The following is a 20816-nucleotide window of genomic DNA, read 5'->3' on the forward strand; positions in this document are numbered from 1 at the left end:
TCTTGCCTCAGCCTCCTGAGTAGCTGGGACTACAGGCATAGGCCACCACACCTGGCTAATTTTTCTTTTTTTTTTTTTTTTTTTTTTTGTATTTTTAGTTGATACAGGGTTTCACCATGCTCGCCAGGCTGGTCTTAAACTCTTGACCTCAAGTGATTCACCCCCTCAGCCTCCCAAAGTGCTGGGATTACAGGCATGAGCCACCATGTCTGGCCCATGGGAAGGTTTTTTTTTTTTTTTTTTTCAGAAGGACTTTCGCTCGGGGCCCGGGCTGGAGTGCAGTGGCCGGATCTCAGCTCACTGCAAGCTCCGCCTCCCAGGTTCACGCCATTCTCCTGCCTCAGCCTCCCAAGTAGCTAGGACTACAGGCACCCGCCACCTTGCCTGGCTAGTTTTTTGTATTTTTTAGTAGAGACAGGGTTTCACCATGTTAGCCAGGATGGTCTTGATCTCCTGACCTCGTGATCCGCCCGCCTCGGCATCCCAAAGTGCTGGGATTACAGGCTTGAGCCACCGCGCCCAGCCGATGGGAAGGTTTTTAACTAAAAATTCTGTCTCTTTACATAGATTTAGAGCTATTTCTTCTCAGGTGAGGTTTGGTGGTTTGTGTCTTTTAAGGAATGTGTCCACGTCATCCAGGTCGTCAATTTATTGGCATAAAGTTATTCATAATATTCCCACATTATCTTTTTATTCTATAGAAATATTCTGTTATTTTTTATATTGGTAATTTGTGAGTTCTCTCTTTTTTCATGACCAATCTAGTTAAAAGTTTGTCAATGTTGTTCTTTCTGAAGATGCAGCTCTTGGTTCCACTGATTTACTCTATTGTGGTTCTGTTTTTACTTTTGTTGACTTTTTTTTTCTTTTTTGAGATGGAGTCTCGATCTGTCGCCAGGCTGGAGTGCAGTGGCACTATCTCGGGTCACTGCAACCTCTGCCTCCCAGGTTCAAGCAATTCTCCTGCCTCAGCCTCCTGAGTTAGCTGCAATTACAAGCGTGTGCCACCATGCCCAGCTAATTTTTGTATTTTTAGTAGAGACAGGGTTTCACCATCTTGGCCAGGATGGTCTTGATCTCTTGACCTCGTGATCCACCTGCTTCAGCCTCCCAAAGTGCTGGGATTACAGGTGTGAGCCACCGCGCCCAGCCACTTTTGTTGATTTTAACTCTTATTTTAATATCTCCTTCCTTCTGCATGCCTTGGATTTAATTTTCTCTTCTTACTCTGTTCTTATTCTTCTTATTCTTATTATATTTAATTATATTTTTGTTATTCTTATTCTGCTTACCTTATTCTGGGTTTCTGAGGTATAGACTCAGATTATTTTGAGTACTTTCTTGATTTCTAATATAAGCATTAAATACTATAAAATTCCCTCTACTGATTTAGCTATGTCACAGAAATGATGATATTGTTGCATTTTCATTTTCTTCAATTCAAAATATTTTCTAATATCTCTCAATTTTTTTCTCTGAAGGCATGGTCTTTTTATAAATATCTTTTTAGGCCAAGTGCAGTGGCTCATGCCTGTAATCCCAGCACTTAGGGAGGCTGAGGTGGGTGGATCACGAGGTCAGGAGTTCAAGATCAGCCTGGCCAACATGGTGAAACCCCATCTCTACTAAAAATACAAAAATTAGCCGGGCGTGGTGGCAGGTTCCTGTAATCCCAGCTACTTGGGAGGCTGAGGCAGAGAATTGCTTGAACCTGGGAGGCGGAGGCTGCAGTGAGCTGAGATCATGCCACTATACTCCAGCCTGCGCAACAACATGAGAATCCATCTCAAAAAAAAAAAATATCTTTTTAATTTCCAAATATTTCCAACGAACTTACTTCTGTTACCAATTTTTAGTTTAATTCCATTATGATCAGAGAACATAATTTGTATTTCATTTTTTTCACAGAGATTTACTTTATGGCCCAGGATGGCCTCTCTTTTTTAAATTTTGAACTTTAAATAGATTCTTGGACCAATGCTTCATATCCATCAGCTTATTCGACTTTAGCACCTGTCTCATCCCCAGTAGCTTTTCCAGAACAATTACCTTCATGAATTTTCCCCAATCAAACTTGGGCATTTTCAGCATTTTTACTCTTCTAATAAAGACATGGAGAAGACAACTGGACTGGCAAAGCTTTTCTCTTTTCCAGTACTGTCTGGAATCAATCTATTGACCACTTCTTTCAAGTCATTCGCACCGTTCAGGTCATGATTTCCATCATCTTCTTCTGGATTTCGCAGACCTGTTGGTGCTGAGCATAAGAGGCCTTCTGTGTCAGATTGTTGTGCTTTTTAGTAAAATCAACGCAGAATAGATGAAACAAATAATCATCGGTAGTCTTGACATCAGCGTGAGGTTCAATCATGGTCTGCCGTTTTTTGACAATGGAACACATTTTGTCACGGGTAAATCCATGCCTTGGAAGTTAGTTGGTTTTTGTCCTGAACATCTTCAGCATCAACTTGAATTTTCTAAATGCAACTTCATCATTCTGCAGATCAGCAAGACTCACTTCAAACACACGACCCTTGAGGCTATCAGATGCAATTTTGGTTCCTTGAGTCCTGGTGACTAGCGTCTCTCCAATATTTCTTATATTGAACATAGCAAGTGCTTTTACATCACACCAATCTTTCTTAGAAAATGGATCAACCACTTTATTTTCAGCTCCCTTTTTGCTACCTTTCATAAGGTGCTTGTTCTTGCCAACAGCCATGGTGCTGCTCACAGAGCCAAAGGCTACATGAGATGTTTTGATACAGGCATGCAATGCGTAATAATCATGTCATGGAAAATGGGTTATCCATCCCCTCAAGTATTTATCCTTTGTGTAACAAACAATCCAATTATACTCTTTATTTTAAAATGTACAATTAAATTATTATTGACTGTAGTCACCCTGTTGTGCTATCAAATACTAGATTTTATTCACTCTTTCTTTTTTTAGCCATTAGCCATTCCCTGCCTCCCGCTGAAACTGCCCCTCTACTCTCCTTCCCAGCCTCTGGTAACAATCTTTCTGCTCTCTATGTCGGTGAGTTCAACTGTTTTGATTTTTAGATTTCACATATAAGTGAGAACATGCAATGTTTGTCTTTCTGTGCCTGGCTTATTTCTGTTAGCATAATGACCTCTAGTTCCACCAGGATGGTCTCTCTTGGTGAATGTTTCATGGGTATACAAAAAGAATGTGTGTTCTGGTGAAATTTTCTATAAATATCAATTAGGTCATTTTGATTGCTAGTATTTTTAGGGCTTTTATATCCCTACTGATTTTTTTCTGTTTACTTGTTCTATTAATTACTAAGAAAGCAGTATTCATTTTATAATTGTATTCATACATTTTTAAAAGGAGGGTATGCCTAGTTGTAGAATTATTTAAAAACTGGTAAACATATTTAAAAAATTTTTAGCTGTTACCATTAAAATATTCAAATTTCATTATTTTATTGATAACTGGTAGCATTTTTATATAGGCAAGCTAGGGTCAGATTAATTCACCACTGATTCAAGCCTACTGGCTTCCCAGTGAACAAATATGTATAAAGTATTGTTAAATGCATTATAAAGTATATTGGTGTCAGTGGTCCCAGTAAAAGATGCATGATTTGTGTTGATCACAGGTTTGGGAGTCAGACACATAAAGATTCAAATACCAGCTCTGATACTTACTGTAGCTATTGGATAACTCACTTAACTTTGCCATGACTCAGTTTGCTTATCTAAGAAATGGGGATACTACTACTCACCACTTGTAACTGCTATGAGGATTAGATGAGATATGTGTGTTCAGGGTGGTATGGCCACAGACTGTTGTGAGGATTAGAGATAAAGCATGTGAAGTGCCTGGCAGAGTACCTGTCACTTAGTAAGCACTTAGTACCTGTCACTACTAAATGGTAGTAGTAGTGGTAGTAATAATAACAGTAGTAGCAACAGTAATAATAGTAGTAGTACTTATTAATTCCTAAATATTATTATTTTAAAACCTATTATTAATGTATATTATATTATTTCTTAATGTATTATTATTAAATAATAATTTTTTAAAAAATTTATTCTTTTGAGACGGGGTCTTGCATTATTGCCCAGGCTGGAGTGCAGTGGCACAGACATGGCTCACTGCAACCTCCAACTCCTGGACCCAAGCCTCCCAAGTCTTTGGGACTGCAGGCATGTACCACTGTTCTTGGTTACTAAATAATAATTATCATATCTTCTAGAATGACTTACCATTTTCTTTCTGCTTTACCAAATTTTCCTTCAATTTGTCAATTTCTAGTTGAGCCTTCTTAAGTGCAGAATCTAAAAAAAGAAACAAAATATTTGTATAAGGAACAAATCATTAGTATAATAATCAAATTTCAAATGACTCTCTCTCTCTCTGGAACACTTTCTTTCACCTGGCTACTGTCCTTGGAGTTTCTGCTTAAATGTTAGCTCCTCAGGGAATTTTCCCAGACTTCTCTCTTAGAGTTCCTACTGCACGCTATATTTAACCCTATCCCTGATTATCTGATCTTGTAGTTGTCTTTCCCTAATAGTTTCCTCCATCAGATTTCATGATTAAGAGGACTTTAAACCACTGTAAACAATAGGAAAAGCTGAAAGTTTTTAGGCATGGTACTACCAGTTTAGTGAAAAGAAACTACACCCAGAAAAAAGTAAAAATAATTCCTGCAATCAGTCATATTTAGAATTTTGCCAATAGCTGCTAGAAATACCAAAATAACAAAATTTCAGGAAATAGCTTTTGATACTATGCGAGAATTGTATAAAGATGGCACAATGATATTTAGGAAGACATGACGCATTGGAGTCTATTGGATTTGGATTCTCTACTTCAGGTTTTATCCCTTTGTCTCCTGTGGTCTCCTCATCACCAGCAATATTGCTGGTGGATCTCCTATATTATCAGAATGAAGAACCTCCCAGAAGTAAGAGACTAACATGAATCTTATAACAGGTCACTTCTAACCACAGAATGAGTTCATCAGCACAATTGTGAAGGTTTTATTATTACATCCGTTAACACTCAGTTCTTTAGAGTAAATCCCAGGATAACCTACCAGATTCACCTAAAACTGTATTCCTAACTATAGCAATACTATTACTACTACTGTTACCATAGCAGCAACTAGCAGTGCCAGATAAATGTATCATCATAACAAAGCTGCAAAGTAGATATTCATGTTTCCATTTTATAGATAAGATAAACAAGACTCAGAAAAGTTAAGCAACTTGCTTAACATTACACAACTAGTAAACGGTATGACTGGGATGTGAACCTAGGTCTGTTTACACTGAGTCAGAGACGTAAAAATAGCTTCTGTTTTACTAAAAGAACAGTTTTCCAAATGTATTCCTCTATGGAAGAAGGAGAGAGAGGAAAGTGAGGGCAGGTGGAAAGGATATTCTACAAAGAGGGAATAACACGAGTAATACAGGAGGTAGCACAGAACAAAGGAGATGACATAGGAGGGAACACTGAGTAGTTCAGGAACTACATATAGTCTAATACTGCCTGGTCTGTAGTGCAGAGAATTAGGGAAGTGTGGGATATGAGCTGGATACATAGGCAGAGGCCAAACCAGAAAGACCTTATTTGCTACACAAGAGAGCTCAGAATTTATTATGTGAACAGGGGCTTCCAAACTGTATTTTGTGAACCTCAAAGTTCTGAAGAGGTACTTCAGGTGTTCTGAAAACATTTGACTTAATTGCTATTTGAAAAAAAAAAAAACTATTTTTGGAATAGCACACCTAGTGAAATATATTGCTCCAAATTTAAATAATATCGGACTACCAAATTTATTAACTTGTATAGTCAGGTGAGTTTCTGCCATGTTTGTGAAGATACTTGAAAACTATGGCTTTCTGGGGTTGGGCACAGTGGCTCACACCTATACAACATTTGGGAGGCTGAGGCATAAGGATTGCTTGAGGCCAGGAGTTTGAGACCAGCCTGGGCAAGTAAAACCCCCTTCTCTACAAAAGATTTAAAAATTAGCCAACTGTGGCACTACATTCCTACAGTCCTAGCTACTCATGAGACTGAGGCAGGAGAATCACTTGAACCCAGGAACTCAGTGAGTGAGTGATGATCATGCCACTGTACTCCAATCTGGGCAACAGAATAAAACCCTATCTCTAAAAAAAGAAAGAAAAAAAAAAAAAAGAAAATTGTAGCTAGTTGTAGCTTTCCAATAGTCCTCTTAAACTAGTAATATTTCTAAAACTGTATTGGTTGTAACTTTTCTTGAGATCTCTCTACCAGATTAACAGTTTTACTTTCTGAGTCTCTTTCTAAGTCTCTTTCTAAGTCTGGTTAGCATAGATTTAAAAAAAAAAAAAACTTTTCTTACTGATGGAAGACTTCATATATATACAAAAGTAGCTAGAACAGAGTTGTGGTAATACCTACATCCATTACCCAGCTTTTAACAATCACCAACTCACGGTCAATCTTGTTTCACTTATACCCTTACCTATTATATTAATTTTATAATGTTGTATAACAAATTACCACAAACCTAGTGGCTTACAACAGCATCCATCTACTAGTTCACAGTTCTCTAGGTCAGGAGTCTGGGCATGGTGTGCCTGGGTTCTGTGATCAAAGTCTTACAAGGCTGAAATCAGGGTGTTGGCCAAGCTATGTTTCTCTCTGAAGGCTCTGGAGAAGATTCAGCTTGTTAGCTGAATTCAGTCCATGAGGGTGTAAGACTGAGGTCCCCACCTCCTTGCTGACTGTCAGTTGGAGGTCTCTCTTGGCTCTTGGAGGCTGCCTGCATTCTTTGTCACGTGATCTCCTCCATCTTCAAAGTCATTATTTCTTTTTTTAAGTCATTAATGAAGAGTCTCCCTCATGTTAAATCCCTCATGCACTTCAAATCTTTTTTGCCAGGAAATGTCCTGACTCTTTCAAGAGCTCACCTGATTAGATCAGGCTCATGCAAGATAATCTCTCTTCTTTAAAGTCAGTTGGTTTGGGACCATAACTACACTTACAAAATCTCTTCACAGCAGCATCTAGATTGTATTTTGTTGAATCACTGGGAAAACGTGTGTGTATACCGGGGGTGGGGCTCTTGGAAGCCACCTTAGATTTTCACCTAATATACTTATTTCCCCCGGTTCTTATATTTTTAACAGCTTTATTGAAGTACAGTTTACATACCTTAAAAATTACCTATTTCAAGTGGACAATTCAGTGGTTTTTAGTATATCTACAGGTATGCCACTATCACAATCTAATTTTAGAACATTTCCATCACCCTATTAAGAAAATCATACCCACTTAGTCAATCCCAATTCTCATCCCTAGCCCTAGACAACCACTAATCTACTTTTTTTTTTTTTTTTTTTTTTAGACAGGGTATCACTATGTTGCTCAGGTTGGACTCAAACTCATAGGCTAGGTGATTCTTCTGCCTCAGCCTCCCAAGTGGCAAGTAGTTGGGGACATAGGCATGTGCTACTGTGCCCAGCTATGCCAATCTACTTCCTATCTCTATAGCATTGCCTTTTATGTACATTTCATCTCAATGGAATCACACAATACATGATCTTTTGCATCTGACTTCTTTCACTTAGCTTGTTTTTGAGATTCATCCATGTAGCAGGTGTAAGTACTTCCTTCCTTTTTACTGGCAGATAGTATTCTATCATATGAGTGCCAGGAGTCCTCAAGATCACCCCCAGATTTGGTGATGTGCTAAGAGGACTCACAAGACTCAACATATGTTCATACTCAAAGCTAAGATTTCCTACAGCAAAAAGATGAAGCAAAATCAAAAAGATGAAGCAAAGGGAAAGGATGCACAGGGCAAAGGCCAGAAGAAACCAGGAACAAGCTTCCAAGAGTCTGCTCCCAGTGGAGTCACACAGGATATGTCTCCAGCAGTGAACTGTGACAATACATGTAAAATGTTGTCTACCTGGGAAGCTCATGAAAGACTCAGCACCTAAGCTTTTGTTGAGAGCTGGTCACACACACACTTTCTGCCTAGCATATACCAAGACTCTTAAAGGAAAGTAGGTATTCTGCATGGACCACATTGTATAAACAGCTTAGGCACAGTGAGCCACTATTGGTTAAGGAATGGTGGAAACCCTCCCAAAATCCAAGTTCTCAGATGTCAACCAGATGCTTGTGACTGTTATAGCAGTCCTTTCTCTAAGGATAGCAGTGTTGGATGTGCTGTTAGCTACTTTCTGCCCAGTATGGATATACTGCATTTTGTTTATCAGTTCACCAATTGACAGACATTTGGGTTGTTTCTAACTCTTGGCTATTGTAACTAATAGTGCTATGAACATTTACATACAAGTCTGTGTTTCTCCTGGGTAGATAGCTAGGAATGGAATTTCTGGGTTGTGTTTAATATTTTGAGAAACTGTTAAATGTTTTCCAAAGTATCTTCACTATCTTACCTTCTTACCAGCAATGTATAAGGGTTTTAACGTTTCCACATCCTTGACAACAATTGTCACTGTCTTTTTTAGCACAGCCATTCTAGTGGGTATGAAGTAGACTCTCATTGTGGTTTTGCTTTGCACTTCCCTAATAATTAATGGTATCGAACATCATTTTTTTTAATCGACAAATAATAATTGTATACATTTATGGGGTACAATGTAATGTTTTGATATATGTTTATATTGTGGGGTGATTAAATCAAGTTCATTAACACATCTACCATGTCACATACTTAGCAATTTTTGTGATGGGAGGTGCTGAGCATCTTTTCATGTGCCTGTTGGTCATTCACATATCTTCTCCCTGGAAATCCCTTTTCAAATCCTTTGCCCATTTTTTTTTTCTTTAAGACAGGGTCTCACTCTGTCACCCAGGCTGGAAAGCAGTAACAATCATCGCCCACTGCAGCTTCAAACTCCTGGGCTCAAGCTATCCTTCCACCTCAGCCTCCCAAGTAGCTAGGACTACAGGCACATGTCACCACGCCCAGCCCCTTTGCTCATTTTTAAATTGGGCTGTCTTTTAATTATTAAATTGTAAGAATTTGTTACATATTCTGGATGTAAGATCCATATCAAACACATGATTCACAAATATTTTCTTCTAGTCTGTGAGTTGTCTTTTCACTTTCTGATGGTATGTTTTGAAGTGTAAAGGTTTTAAATTTTGATTTAGTCCAATGTATTAGTTTTTCTCTTCACTTTTGCTTTTGGTGTCATATTTAATGTATCACTGCTTAACCCAAGATCATGAAGATGTATTCCTTGTTTTCTTCTAATAGTTTTATAGTTTTAACTTACATTTAGCTCTGCGATCCATTTTGAATTAATTTTTGTGTAGCTGTAAGGTAGAGACCTGTATTATTTTGAAGCAAATCCTAGGCACCATTTCATTCACTTATGAATGTTTCACTATATATCTCTAAAAAATAAGAACTATTTTTAAACAAAAAATTAATTTAACAAAAATTTAACAATAATTCTTTAATTCATATGTCTAGCAAGTGTTCAAATTTCAAATTGTTTTGTAAATGTTAAAAATTTGAATCAAGATTCAATAAAGGCCACACATCATAATTGGTTAATAAGTCTCTTAAATCTTTAAAAATTCATCTTTTTTCTTGATATTCATTTGTCAAGGAATAAATATTTTATATGAATTCTTTTTCATTCTTGAAAAATTATCATTGAAAACATTTTTCATTTTCATACAAATTTTATGATGTGATAGCGAGCTAAAGAATAAACTAAAGAGAGCTAAAGGGATTTATTTTAAAAAGAGTTTGTTGAAAGAAATAAGCTAATACTTGGGAAACACTGTCATATTACACATGCCTAGCTACAAATTCTGCTGTAAGTGGATGACTCAGGAAGTTACAGATGGTGCACAGATTGATACTGCACACAACATTCCAAAAGGACTTGCTAATTCAGCTTCCCAAAAGTCCTAACAGACTCACTGTAGAGGTGGCTTTCAATTGATACGTTTGGGATTTACCCTATAGCGCAACTGCTGATAGAAGAGATTGCTATGTGACTGTGTTCTGTTGTGTCCAAATATAACCACTAAGGGTACTGAATATCCTGCTTTTCCTTTTTCCTCTTGTATTGCAAGCAGCAAATATTGCTTCTCATCACGCTCATGTGGCCAAATTTATTTTCTTTTTAAATTGTGTTTACTGAGAAATAAATTGCATACAGTAAAATTCACCCTTTTAAGTGTATAGTTTGATGAATTCTGACAAATATGTACAATTGTATATCCACCAACCCAAACAGGATATGGAACATTTCCATCATTCTGAAAAGTTATCTGTGTCCACTGTTTAAAATGTATTTATAAAAAATTTACATCCTGATATTGTTTTTTTATTATTTGTTATTAATCACACAGTTTGGCGTAATCATTATTGTTTTATACATTTAACATTTTTAATGTTTATGATTCTAAAGCAACCTACATATTGCATTTGTAAAAGAATCAGTCACGGAATAAAAATATAGAAAGGAGATAATTATAATTTTAAAATTTTATACTAAATTCTAGATAAAGCAAAGATGTAAATATAAACAATAAAAGTACCCCCCTCCAAAACCACGGTAAATATCTTCAATAATCTTGTAGTGAAGAAAAGGCTTTAAACATGAAAACTCAGAAGGCATAAAGAATAATTCACTTAAACCCAACTTGATCAATATTAGCATTTATGGTTAAAAAAAATAACAACATAACATTTATAACCAACAAAAGGCTGATATCCACAATATATAAAGAACTCCCACAAATAAATAAAATAGGAAAAATGTACAAGAGACTTGAGCAGGAACTTCACAAAGTTGTATATCCAAATGAGTAACAACAACAACAAACATACGAAAAGATTTTCAACTTAATTAGCAGTCAGGGAATACCAATTAAAGCAACACTTAAATACCACTATGCACTCAACATAAAAGGTGAAGTGAATAAGACTGATAGTACCAAGTATTGAAAACCAAGGTGGAGGAACTAAAATCTCACATACAACTGAAGAAAGCTTAAATTAGTATAACTACCTTGGAAGACCAAAGTAGAACCTGCCCATAACCGTTGGATTCAGTAATTCTACTCTTACCACAATCAGAAATGTGTAATAAGCACACTGAGACATATACCAAAATGTTTATAGCAGCAATATTCATAATAGACAAAAACTGACAACACAATTGTCCATCAGTAGAACGGATAGATTGTAGTATGTTTATTAATGAAATATTATAAACAGCAGAGTGAACAAACAACTGCTACATATAACAAAATGAATGAATCTTGTGAGACTGAGCAGGAGAAGCAAACCATAGAAGGCATACTGCATGTAGTCAAACACAGAAACTGCATTCAAAGTCAGGACAGGAGGAGGAGGATGTAGAGACAGAGAGAAGGAACACAGCGGGCTTCTGAGAGGCTGGGAATTTCTTGTGGTGAGTGGTAAACACTTATGAGTTGTGAACTTTTGGTAGATATGTTTGGGCTTTGACAAAAATTCCTAGCATGGTAGAAAATGAGGCTGTTCATCACTTTCATGTGTTTATCTTAAAGACTTTTTTCTCAGTGTTTTTTTTCTCATGTTCCACCCTGAGATGAGATCAGTACAGTTAAAGCATGATCAGAAATGGTCATCTGAAACCACAGCTTACCTAATTTACACTGTTCTTTCTCCTTCACTTGTAGTTCATCAGTGAGTCTTTGAATCTCTTCATGGGCCACCCCTAACTTCTTTGCTACTTGTTCCATTCCTTTTCCTAGGTAGTTTTGTGATGTTTTGTCTTTTTCCAGGTCTTCATTATGAGACTGAAATAAAACTTCTATTAGTAATAAAACAAAGAGCAAATGTACTCTCATGACATTTTGCTATTTTCTATTAATGTTTTAAAGAAAATTAGCAAACAATATCTATGTGTATTTCCGTGTGTGTGTGTGTGTGTGTGTGTGTATTTCTTTTCTTAGGTTGAACCAAATAAAACTGGTAATATTTGATTGTTTTTACTTATAAACATACGGTTTCATATGGTTCAACCTAACATCCAAGAGATATGAGTGTATTATTATATTTCTTTGCAGTATTTTTTATTCATATACATTTTTACATAGTCATAATACTAATACATGTACAAGTTTCTGTCTGGCTTTTTAAATTTAACATTATACAGGAACACTTCTCTGTAAATTCCTGTACAGGTTTTGTAATGATAATTTTTTTTTTTTTTTTGAGATGGAGCCTCGCCCGGTCACCCAGGTTAGAGTGCAATGATGCAATCTCAGCTTACTGTAACCTCCGCCTCCCAGGTTCAAGCGATTCTCCTGCCTCAGACTCCCAAGTAGCTGGGATTACAGGCACGCACCACCACGACCAGCTCATTTTTTGTATCTTTAGTAGAGATGGGATTTCACTATGTTAGCCAAGCTGATCTCGAACTCCTGACCTCATGATCTGCCCACCTTGGCCTTCCAAAGTGCTGGGATTACAGGCATGAGCCACCACGCCCAGCTTGTAATGATAATTTTTAAAGGCTGTATTGTGTTCCAGCATGGCTATAATATTATTTCTGTCTCACTTAAAAATTTGGATAGCTTCCGATTTTTGCTATTGAAAATAATACTGTGATGTACAGTTTAATCTTGGGTTACCTCCCATGCTTAAATTCATAGTGTACACTTTATTACCAGACTTACCTATTAATAACATTTCTCTAGATCAAAAACATTAAATTCCATGGACAGAATTGAATATATTTAAAATAATGTGCTATATACTCTAAAGAACTCCTTAAAAGGTGAACTACAAACATATTTGTAAATAAAAAATATGTATAGTCCCAAGGTGATTTTTTTTTTTTTTTTTTTGAGATAGGGTTTTGCTCTGTCGTCCAGGCTGGAGTGCAGTGACATAATCTCACTTCACTGCAACCTACACCTCCCAAATTCAAGTGATTCTCCTGCCTCAGTCTCCCTAGTAGCTGGGATTACAAGTGTGCATCATGATGCCTGGCTAATTTATGTATTTTTTAGTAAAGACAGAGTTTCACCATGTTGGCCAGACAGGTCTTGAACTCCTGACCTCTGGTGATCTGTCTGCCTCGGGCTCCCAAAGTGCTGGGATTATAGGTATGAGCCACCACACCTGGCCTAGTCTCATGGTGATTTTTCAAAGGACATAACATACATAGATTGTTTAAATTTTAATACATTCAATAAAAATCAGCTATGATGTTAAATGAGTGATTTTTTCCTCTTCAAATTTTTGTGATGTGTTCATAATACTTTTATGCATAATTTGATAATTTTTACAACATGACTCTTTTTTTTTTTAAAGAGATGAGGTCATGCTCTGTCACCCAGGCTAGAGTGCAGTGGCGCGACCATAGCTCACTGCAGCCTCCAACTCCTGGGCTCAAGCAGTCCTCCCACCTCAGCCTCCCATGTAACTGGGACTACAGGCATATACCACCACATCCAGCTAAATTTTTTTATTTTTCATAGAAACTGAGTCTCACTATGTTGCCCAGGCTGGTCTTGAACTCCTGGCCTCAGGTCATCCTCCAGTTTTGGTCTCCCAAAGTGCTGGGATTATAGGCATGAGCCACCACATCTGGCCATGAATCTATACATTTTCATATATTCAAACAAAATACGTCCAAGGTAAAAGCTGATTTGTAATTAGCCACAATTATGAAGTAAAGGATTATAATTTCTTTTTTTACCTCACTTAGATTTTTTTAGACTGTTACACAGGTTCTGGACAACCTGGACAGAGAAAATGTTTAACTCTTCAACTAAAGTATAAAAATGCATGATAAATTTTAGCAAGATTGCTAGATATAAGGTCAATATATAAAAATAATTATAATTTAAAATACCAGTGACAAATAAGTAGAAAATTAATTTTTTACTTGTTGTTGTTGTTGAAACGGAGTCTCGCTCTGTCGCCCAGGCTGGAGTGCAGTGGCGCTATCTCGGCTCACTGCAAGCTCCGCCTCCCGCGTTCACGCCATTCTCCTGCCTCAGCCTCCTGAGTAGCTGGGACTACAGGCCCCCGCCGCCACTCCCGGCTAATTTTTTTTTTTTTTTTTTTTGTATTTTTAGTAGAGACAGGGTTTCACCGTGTTAGCCAGGATGGTCTTGATCTCCTGACCTCGTGATCCACCCACCTCGGCCTCCCAAAGTGCTGGGATTACAGGCTTGAGCCACCGCACCCAGCCTGTTACATAGATTCTTGATGTTCTCTTTGTAGAGACTGGTGGATTTGTTCCAATTTCTTCTTAACAAAATTCAACATATAAATGAAATGTACATAAATCAGTCTTCATGAACAAAAATGTCATTTTGGCTGGGTATGGTGGCTTACCTGTAATCCCAGCATTTTGGGAGGACAAGACAGGAGGATTACTTGAGCCCAGGAAGTTGAGGCTGCAGTGAGAGGAGATCGTGCTACTGCACTCCAGCACTCCAACCTGGACAAGAAAAACAGAGAGAGAGAAAATGTTTAACTCTTCAACTAAAGTATAAAAATGCATGATAAATTTTAGCAAGATTGCTAGATATAAGGTCAATATATAAAAATAATTATAATTTAAAATACCAGTGACAAATAAGTAGAAAATTAATTTTTTAAAAAAGATAGCAATCATTAATAGCATCTAAAAATATGAAGTACCTCGGAATAAATCTAAGAAAAATGTGCAAGATCTTTGAGGGGAAAATTATAAAAATTTACCTATATACATTAGTAAATTAATAGATATTTCATAATCACAGATATCTAGCAAACAATTTGAGTTTATATATGGCGTGAGATAAATTTATTGCAAGGTCTAAAATTTCATGTATGGACTTGACATCTTTCAGCCTCACAGAAGCCCCAAAAAAGCCTAGCCATCAGTTACTTGGCTAGCACCAGAGATGTCCCCCATCCAGAGAGAAAGAGTCTCCATCTGGCCAGTTCCTCTATCAGCCGGAGCAGCTGTACTCCACCCAGTCCTCAAACTAATGGGTTTCACTTTTCTGCCAGCCCACGGAATTTTTCAGACAAGCCAATCACATATTCCCAGGGGAAGCAGGAGGCACTCATCTTCTTGTCACTACAAAGCCTGCCTCCCATACCCTCTACGAGTTCATTCTATTCCTGAGAGTAACCCCTTGTGGCCCTGCATAGCATAGCATATCTATCCTCTTCCCATAGGCTGTGAGTATATGTGACTAATAAACTGTTATCAATCTCATTTCTGTCCAGTGTCAGGTGTCATGTATTTGGCTATCTTGTGGTACTGAGGGCAGGCATTCCTCACCAATGGGAAACAGAATTTCGATCAGGATTTGGGGGGCTTTTTTTTTTTTTTTTTTTTTAGCATATGTCTATATCTAATTGTTCCAGCATCATTTGTTGAAAAGGTTATCCTTTTCTCATTGAATTACCTTGTCACCTTTGTTGAAAATCTGTTGATGGTGTACTTGTGGGCTTATCTCTGAACTCTCTATTGAGAGTTCCATTGATCTATAGATCTATCTGAATGCCAAGAATGCATTTTGTTTTTTTGAGATGGAGTCTCACTCTTTAGCCCAGGCTGGAGTGCAATGGTACAATCTCGGCTCACTGCAACCTCCACCTCCCATGTTCAAGCGATTCTCCTGCCTCAGCCTCCTGAATAGCTAGAATTACAGGCGCTCACAACCACACCTGACTGATTTTTGTCTTTTTAGTATAGACGGGGTTTCACTGTGTTTGCCAGGCTGGTCGTGAACTGCTGCCCTCCGTTGATCTGCCCACCTTGGCCTCCCAAAGTGCTGGGATTACAGGTGTGAAACATTGCATCCAGCCCAAGAGTATATTTTATTGATTGCTACAGCTTTATGGTTAAGTCTCGATACCAGGAAGTGTTAGTCCTCCAACTTTGTTCTTTTTCAGTTTTTTGACTAGTCTAGGACCTTGCATGTCCACATCAATTTTAGAATCAGTTTGTCAGTTTCTACACATAAAAAAAGTGACTCTGCTAATTATTTTATGCTCAGGCTTTTTACAACATTAGTTAAAACAAAATATTAGCTTTAAGCAAATTGGGAATGTAACACAAATGTTACAGGCCATATTTTATCATAAAATGAGTATCTGCGTTTTTTTTTTTTTTTTTTTTTTTTTGGTTTTTGTTTTGTTTTGTTCTGTTGTTTGAGACAGGGTCTCACTCCATTCCCCAGGCTGGAGTGCAGTGATGCAATCATGGCTCACCACAGCCTTGACTTCCCAGGCTCAGGTGATCCTCCCACCTCTGCCTCCCGAGTAACTGAGACTACAGGTGCATGCCACCATGCCTGGTTAATTTTTGTACTTTTTGTAGAGATGGGGTTTCACCATGTTGCCCCGGTTGGTCTCAAATTCCTAGGCTCAAGCAATATACCTCCCGTGGCCTCCCAAAGTCCTGGGATTACAGGCATGAGCCACCATGCATGGCTGGAGAATCTGTGTTGATTCTTTCTGGCTATTATTGGAAAACTATGATCTAAAAGTGATTGAGTAGATGGCATTAGAGTCATCCAAGATTTCATCCACCATTCTCAATATGTTTTACAGATTCCTTTTCATTAATAACTTAGTTCATCTTCCCTTCACCGTTTACACTCTGAGCCTTGTTTTCGTTCTCCTTCTTTGATTATTACTGCAAAACTACCCCTAAGTTTCCCACTTCCAATCTGGTCCCTATGTAATCCATCCCCCTACTGTTGCTAGAGTAATTTTTCTAAAACATGAATCAGATCATGTTAACTGCCCTCTTAAAATGATTTAGTGATTCTCCAGATCTTTTATAACAAAGTCAATAATTCATATATTCAAAAATATTTTTATGCCTTTAGCATAATCCAGGAACATCAAGCATAGCCCAGGTGTCAAATCCAAATGCCTTAGTTTAGCATATGGTTTCACCATGATGTGGTTCCTGAAAATATCTCCAGCCACATTTCTTCTTAGCATTCACTCACGTGAACCAGTATGTATTATCGACTCTGTTCCCTTTGCCAGGAATGCCTTTCCCAGCTTCTTAATCTAGCTAGCACCTTTCAAAACACAACTCAATACAATCTCCTTTGGAAGCCTTTTCTGGTCACCCTACCCATCATGTCTATCTCATCACCTCCCCTGAATTTTCCTAGTGTTCTGTGCTTTCCCTTAGCACAGGACTATCCACACTGAACTACAACCACTGGCTTATCTCTTTCCTTCATAGTTTACAGATTTATTGCAAGTTCAGATTAAGTCTAATTTGAGGAATGTGGGATGAATAGGATTCATGTACAAACTGAGGCTTACTGGTAGTCCAAATCATTAACATGCTAGGGAAAATTGTATAGGAACTTCTGAATTATAATGACATCATTCTCCTATTATCAATCATCACGAGCTAATTTATATTGCAAAAACACATGGCCTGTAATCCCAGCACTTTGGGAAGCCAAGGCAAGCGGATCTTAAGGTCAAGAGATCAAGACCATCCTGGCCAACATAGTGAAACCCCGTCTTTACTAAAAATACAAAAATTAGCCAGGCATGGTGGCATGCATCTGTAGTCCCAGCTACCAGGGAGGCTGAGGAAGGAGAATCCCTTGAAGCCGGGAGGCAGAGGTTGCAGTGAGCCAAGATTGTGCCACCATGTTCCAGCCTGGGTGAAAGAGTGAGACTCTGTCTCAAAAAAACAAAAAAACAAAACAAAGAAAAACACATGTTGGCAGAAGGACATACAGCATCTTCTGTTTTTCGCAGTGTAGTAGATTAGAACCCTTGAACAACCTTCCTACTGAGAATTACCAGAAATGCTGGAATTTTCCAGAAGCTTTGTAGAGGAAAAAAAAAAAGTTGGAATTAAAGAAAATTCTTAAAATGCAACCATTATGCAAACAAAAATATAATATAAACTTTAAATCATCAGAAGAAAATTCAGTCTACCCAGTAGAAAGCAAGAAAGGAAAAAATGAGGGTACAATACATATGTAACATGTCCTATGATTAACTCAATTTTCTCTGCACCTGAGGCAAAAAAAAAAAAAAAAACTTCCATCTTGTAAAAGGAATTTCTAAAGGGAAAAAGGAAAATGATCCCGAATGGAATATCTGAGATGCAAGGAAAAATGCTGAGGTAAAGAAAATAATAAATGTATGGTAAATATAATCACTGACCATATATAATAATATGTATAGTAATAGCACCTAATATTTTAATCTTTTTTTTTTGAGACGGAGTTTCACTCTTGTTGCCCAGGCTGGAGTACAATGGCAAGATCTCTGCTCACCACAACCTCTGCCTCCCAGGTTCAAGCAATTCTCCTGCCTCAGCCTCCCAAGTAGCTGGGATTACAGGCACGTGCCACCACGCCAGGCTAATTTTGTATTTTTAGTAGAGACAGGGTTTTTCCATGTTGGTCAAGCTGGTCTCATACTCACCACCTCTGGTGATCTGCCTGCCTCAGCCTCCCAAAGTGCTGGGATTATAGGCGTAAGCCACCACGCCCGGCCTAATAGCACCTAAGTGTGTAGTTACACAAATATAGAATATTCTAAAGGGGTTCTATCTGTATTTTCCTTTGAAGTTTTGAAGTACTTAATATTTTCTAAGTCCTTAATATGCTAGTGAAGGAGTTAAAAATATACCACTCTGGTGTATTGACTATTTTGAGTTAAACACACTTGAAAAACAGCAGGTGCAAGATCATTCTGATCTTCCTTCTATTTCTTAAAAGCAAGAGATGAAATTCCCAAGTTGAAAAATGCCCTCCCTTTGCTAGAAGGAAAGCAACACTCTTATAATTAAGGATGGGAAGTTGAGGCCAAGAGAATTCTGTACAGACCTTGTTAAAGTAACTCTTTTATCTTTTCAGCCTTTCCATATATTTAGTAGCTTTTTCACAACTTACTATTATCTGTCCAACTCAGTATATGAGAGATTGATTCTAATTGCTTCTTTGGGTCTTCATTTCCATTTATTTCCAATTTAAATATGTTTGTATGCTTTTCTCCTGTTAATCTGTCTTATATCAACTTAATTCTCAGGCCCAGCTGGGGAAAAAAAAAAAAAAAAAAAAAAAACCTAAAGAGGAAGAGGTAAAGTTTTGCCTCCCCTAAACTAGGTACTTTATAAGCCAGGTACTGAGAGAGACACAAATCACTAAAACTAGGGCATGATCTCTACTCCAGAGGAGCTGACACAGATTATAATATAGAGTGGTAAGTGCTGTAATAAACACTAAAAAAAAAAAAAAAAAAAAAAAAAAATTCCCTACACTCTCACACACATTTCAGACTATTTCAGAACACATACATTTAAAAAAAGACAGGCAGAAAATACACCTGAAACATTAGAAGTATCATACTTTTCTTGGGGTAGAAGATACAATTTTTTCCTTCTTTATACTTGTATGCATTTCTCAAATTTTATATAATATGTTAATTTCTAGAATTAAGGAAGTTTAAAATGACATTCCCACAAAAGGAAAAACAACTCTGTTTGACTTGGAGCTCTTTAAACTCATGTCTAAGTTATTTATTTTCCTTTTCATCATAACCATGGGAAAATGCTTCTCTTCCCTCTGTTAGGTTACAAATATAGTTTGCATAATTTTCCACCAAAAAATAACACATTTTCTTACTTTTAGTCCATGGCTCATATTTTAATCCACATTAAAGGTCCAGGAAGTAAAAGAACAATTAAGAGATCACCATTCTATCATGACTATAATCTGAGAAATCAATGGAAAACTCAGCTTTCCTCAAGTGTTGGCATCTGGCTCTAAACTTCTTTCCAGCTGTCTTACATTATCATACACTATGTTTCCCATAGGTATGATGATACGTAGCCACAAATTTCTGGGACAGTCCCAATCTCTAATATTTTTTTCTATCAACATACCAGGTTTCAAATCAAGTCTCCCTATCTGTGGTTTAGGAAATATGGTCATGATATCCATGAACAGAGAAAAATCTACATAATAATTAGGTTTATACTGCTATGCTGAAAACTGATGGCTAAGATGATTAAATGTTAACAGGAGATTACATTAAAACAAATTATTGGGTATTCTTTGAAAATAGTTTCCAGTTAATATAACGGCTTCACAAAAAGCTACTTTTATGTGCATAGTAACAGGTAGAAAGTTAACATGTTCCAGGCACTACATTAAGGACATCAAATATTTAATTGTCACCACAACCACATGGGACTATTATTCTCCCACTTTGGAGGTGAAGAAGCAGGCTTAGAGAGGCTAAGAGACTTGCCTTATCACATAGGGAATAAGGAGAGGAGCTAGAATTCATACTCTGATGGGTAGAAACCAGAGACTGAGCTCTAACTATGCCAAAGTGCTTAGAAGTAGACTATCAAAATAACTGAATTGCATTTTGGTGAATTCTTTGGAAGCCTATAGGAAAACTCCTCAAAATATGTATAAAAAGTTTAATCATATAGAAGAAACATAGGAATCACAGTCCAACTTTATCACTTCCTGGCAAACTTTAGTTTCCTCTTTAAAATGGCAGGAACAATATCCATTTCTAATGATAATAGCTATCATTTATTGAACACTTGCTAGGTGCCAAGTACGTGGGTAATTTATACACACTAACCTGTATAAATCTCACAAATCCCTTTGAAGATGCTATTAACATCTCCATGTTACAGACAGAAATTTCAAGCTCAAAGCAGTTGAGTAACTTGCCCAGGGTTAAACAGAAAGATAATGCTAAAGGCAATTTTTCACCCCCATCTGCCTAATGTTAAAGTTCACACTCTATGAGGCTATACCGCTTTTC

General features: G+C 37.3%; 1 protein-coding gene and 1 pseudogene across 1 annotated transcript in view; both read right to left on the bottom strand.

Annotated features, from left to right (window-relative positions):
- The window catches only part of CCDC30 (coiled-coil domain containing 30), a 175314-nt gene extending 163502 nt beyond the window's left edge, over positions 1-11812 (bottom strand). The window contains exons 1-2 of the mRNA XM_026455725.1: positions 11665-11812; positions 4240-4311 (exon numbers count right to left, since the gene is read on the bottom strand). Coding sequence (XP_026311510.1) covers positions 4240-4311; positions 11665-11761 — 169 coding nt within the window. The 5' untranslated portion in view covers positions 11762-11812. The remainder of the gene's footprint in view (positions 1-4239; positions 4312-11664) is intronic.
- LOC111548707 lies at positions 1958-2808 on the bottom strand (annotated as a pseudogene).
- Positions 11813-20816: the final 9004 nt, after the last annotated feature.

Source organism: Piliocolobus tephrosceles, chromosome 1 (genome assembly GCF_002776525.5).
Source record: "Piliocolobus tephrosceles isolate RC106 chromosome 1, ASM277652v3, whole genome shotgun sequence".
NCBI classification, from domain to species: domain Eukaryota; kingdom Metazoa; phylum Chordata; class Mammalia; order Primates; family Cercopithecidae; genus Piliocolobus; species Piliocolobus tephrosceles.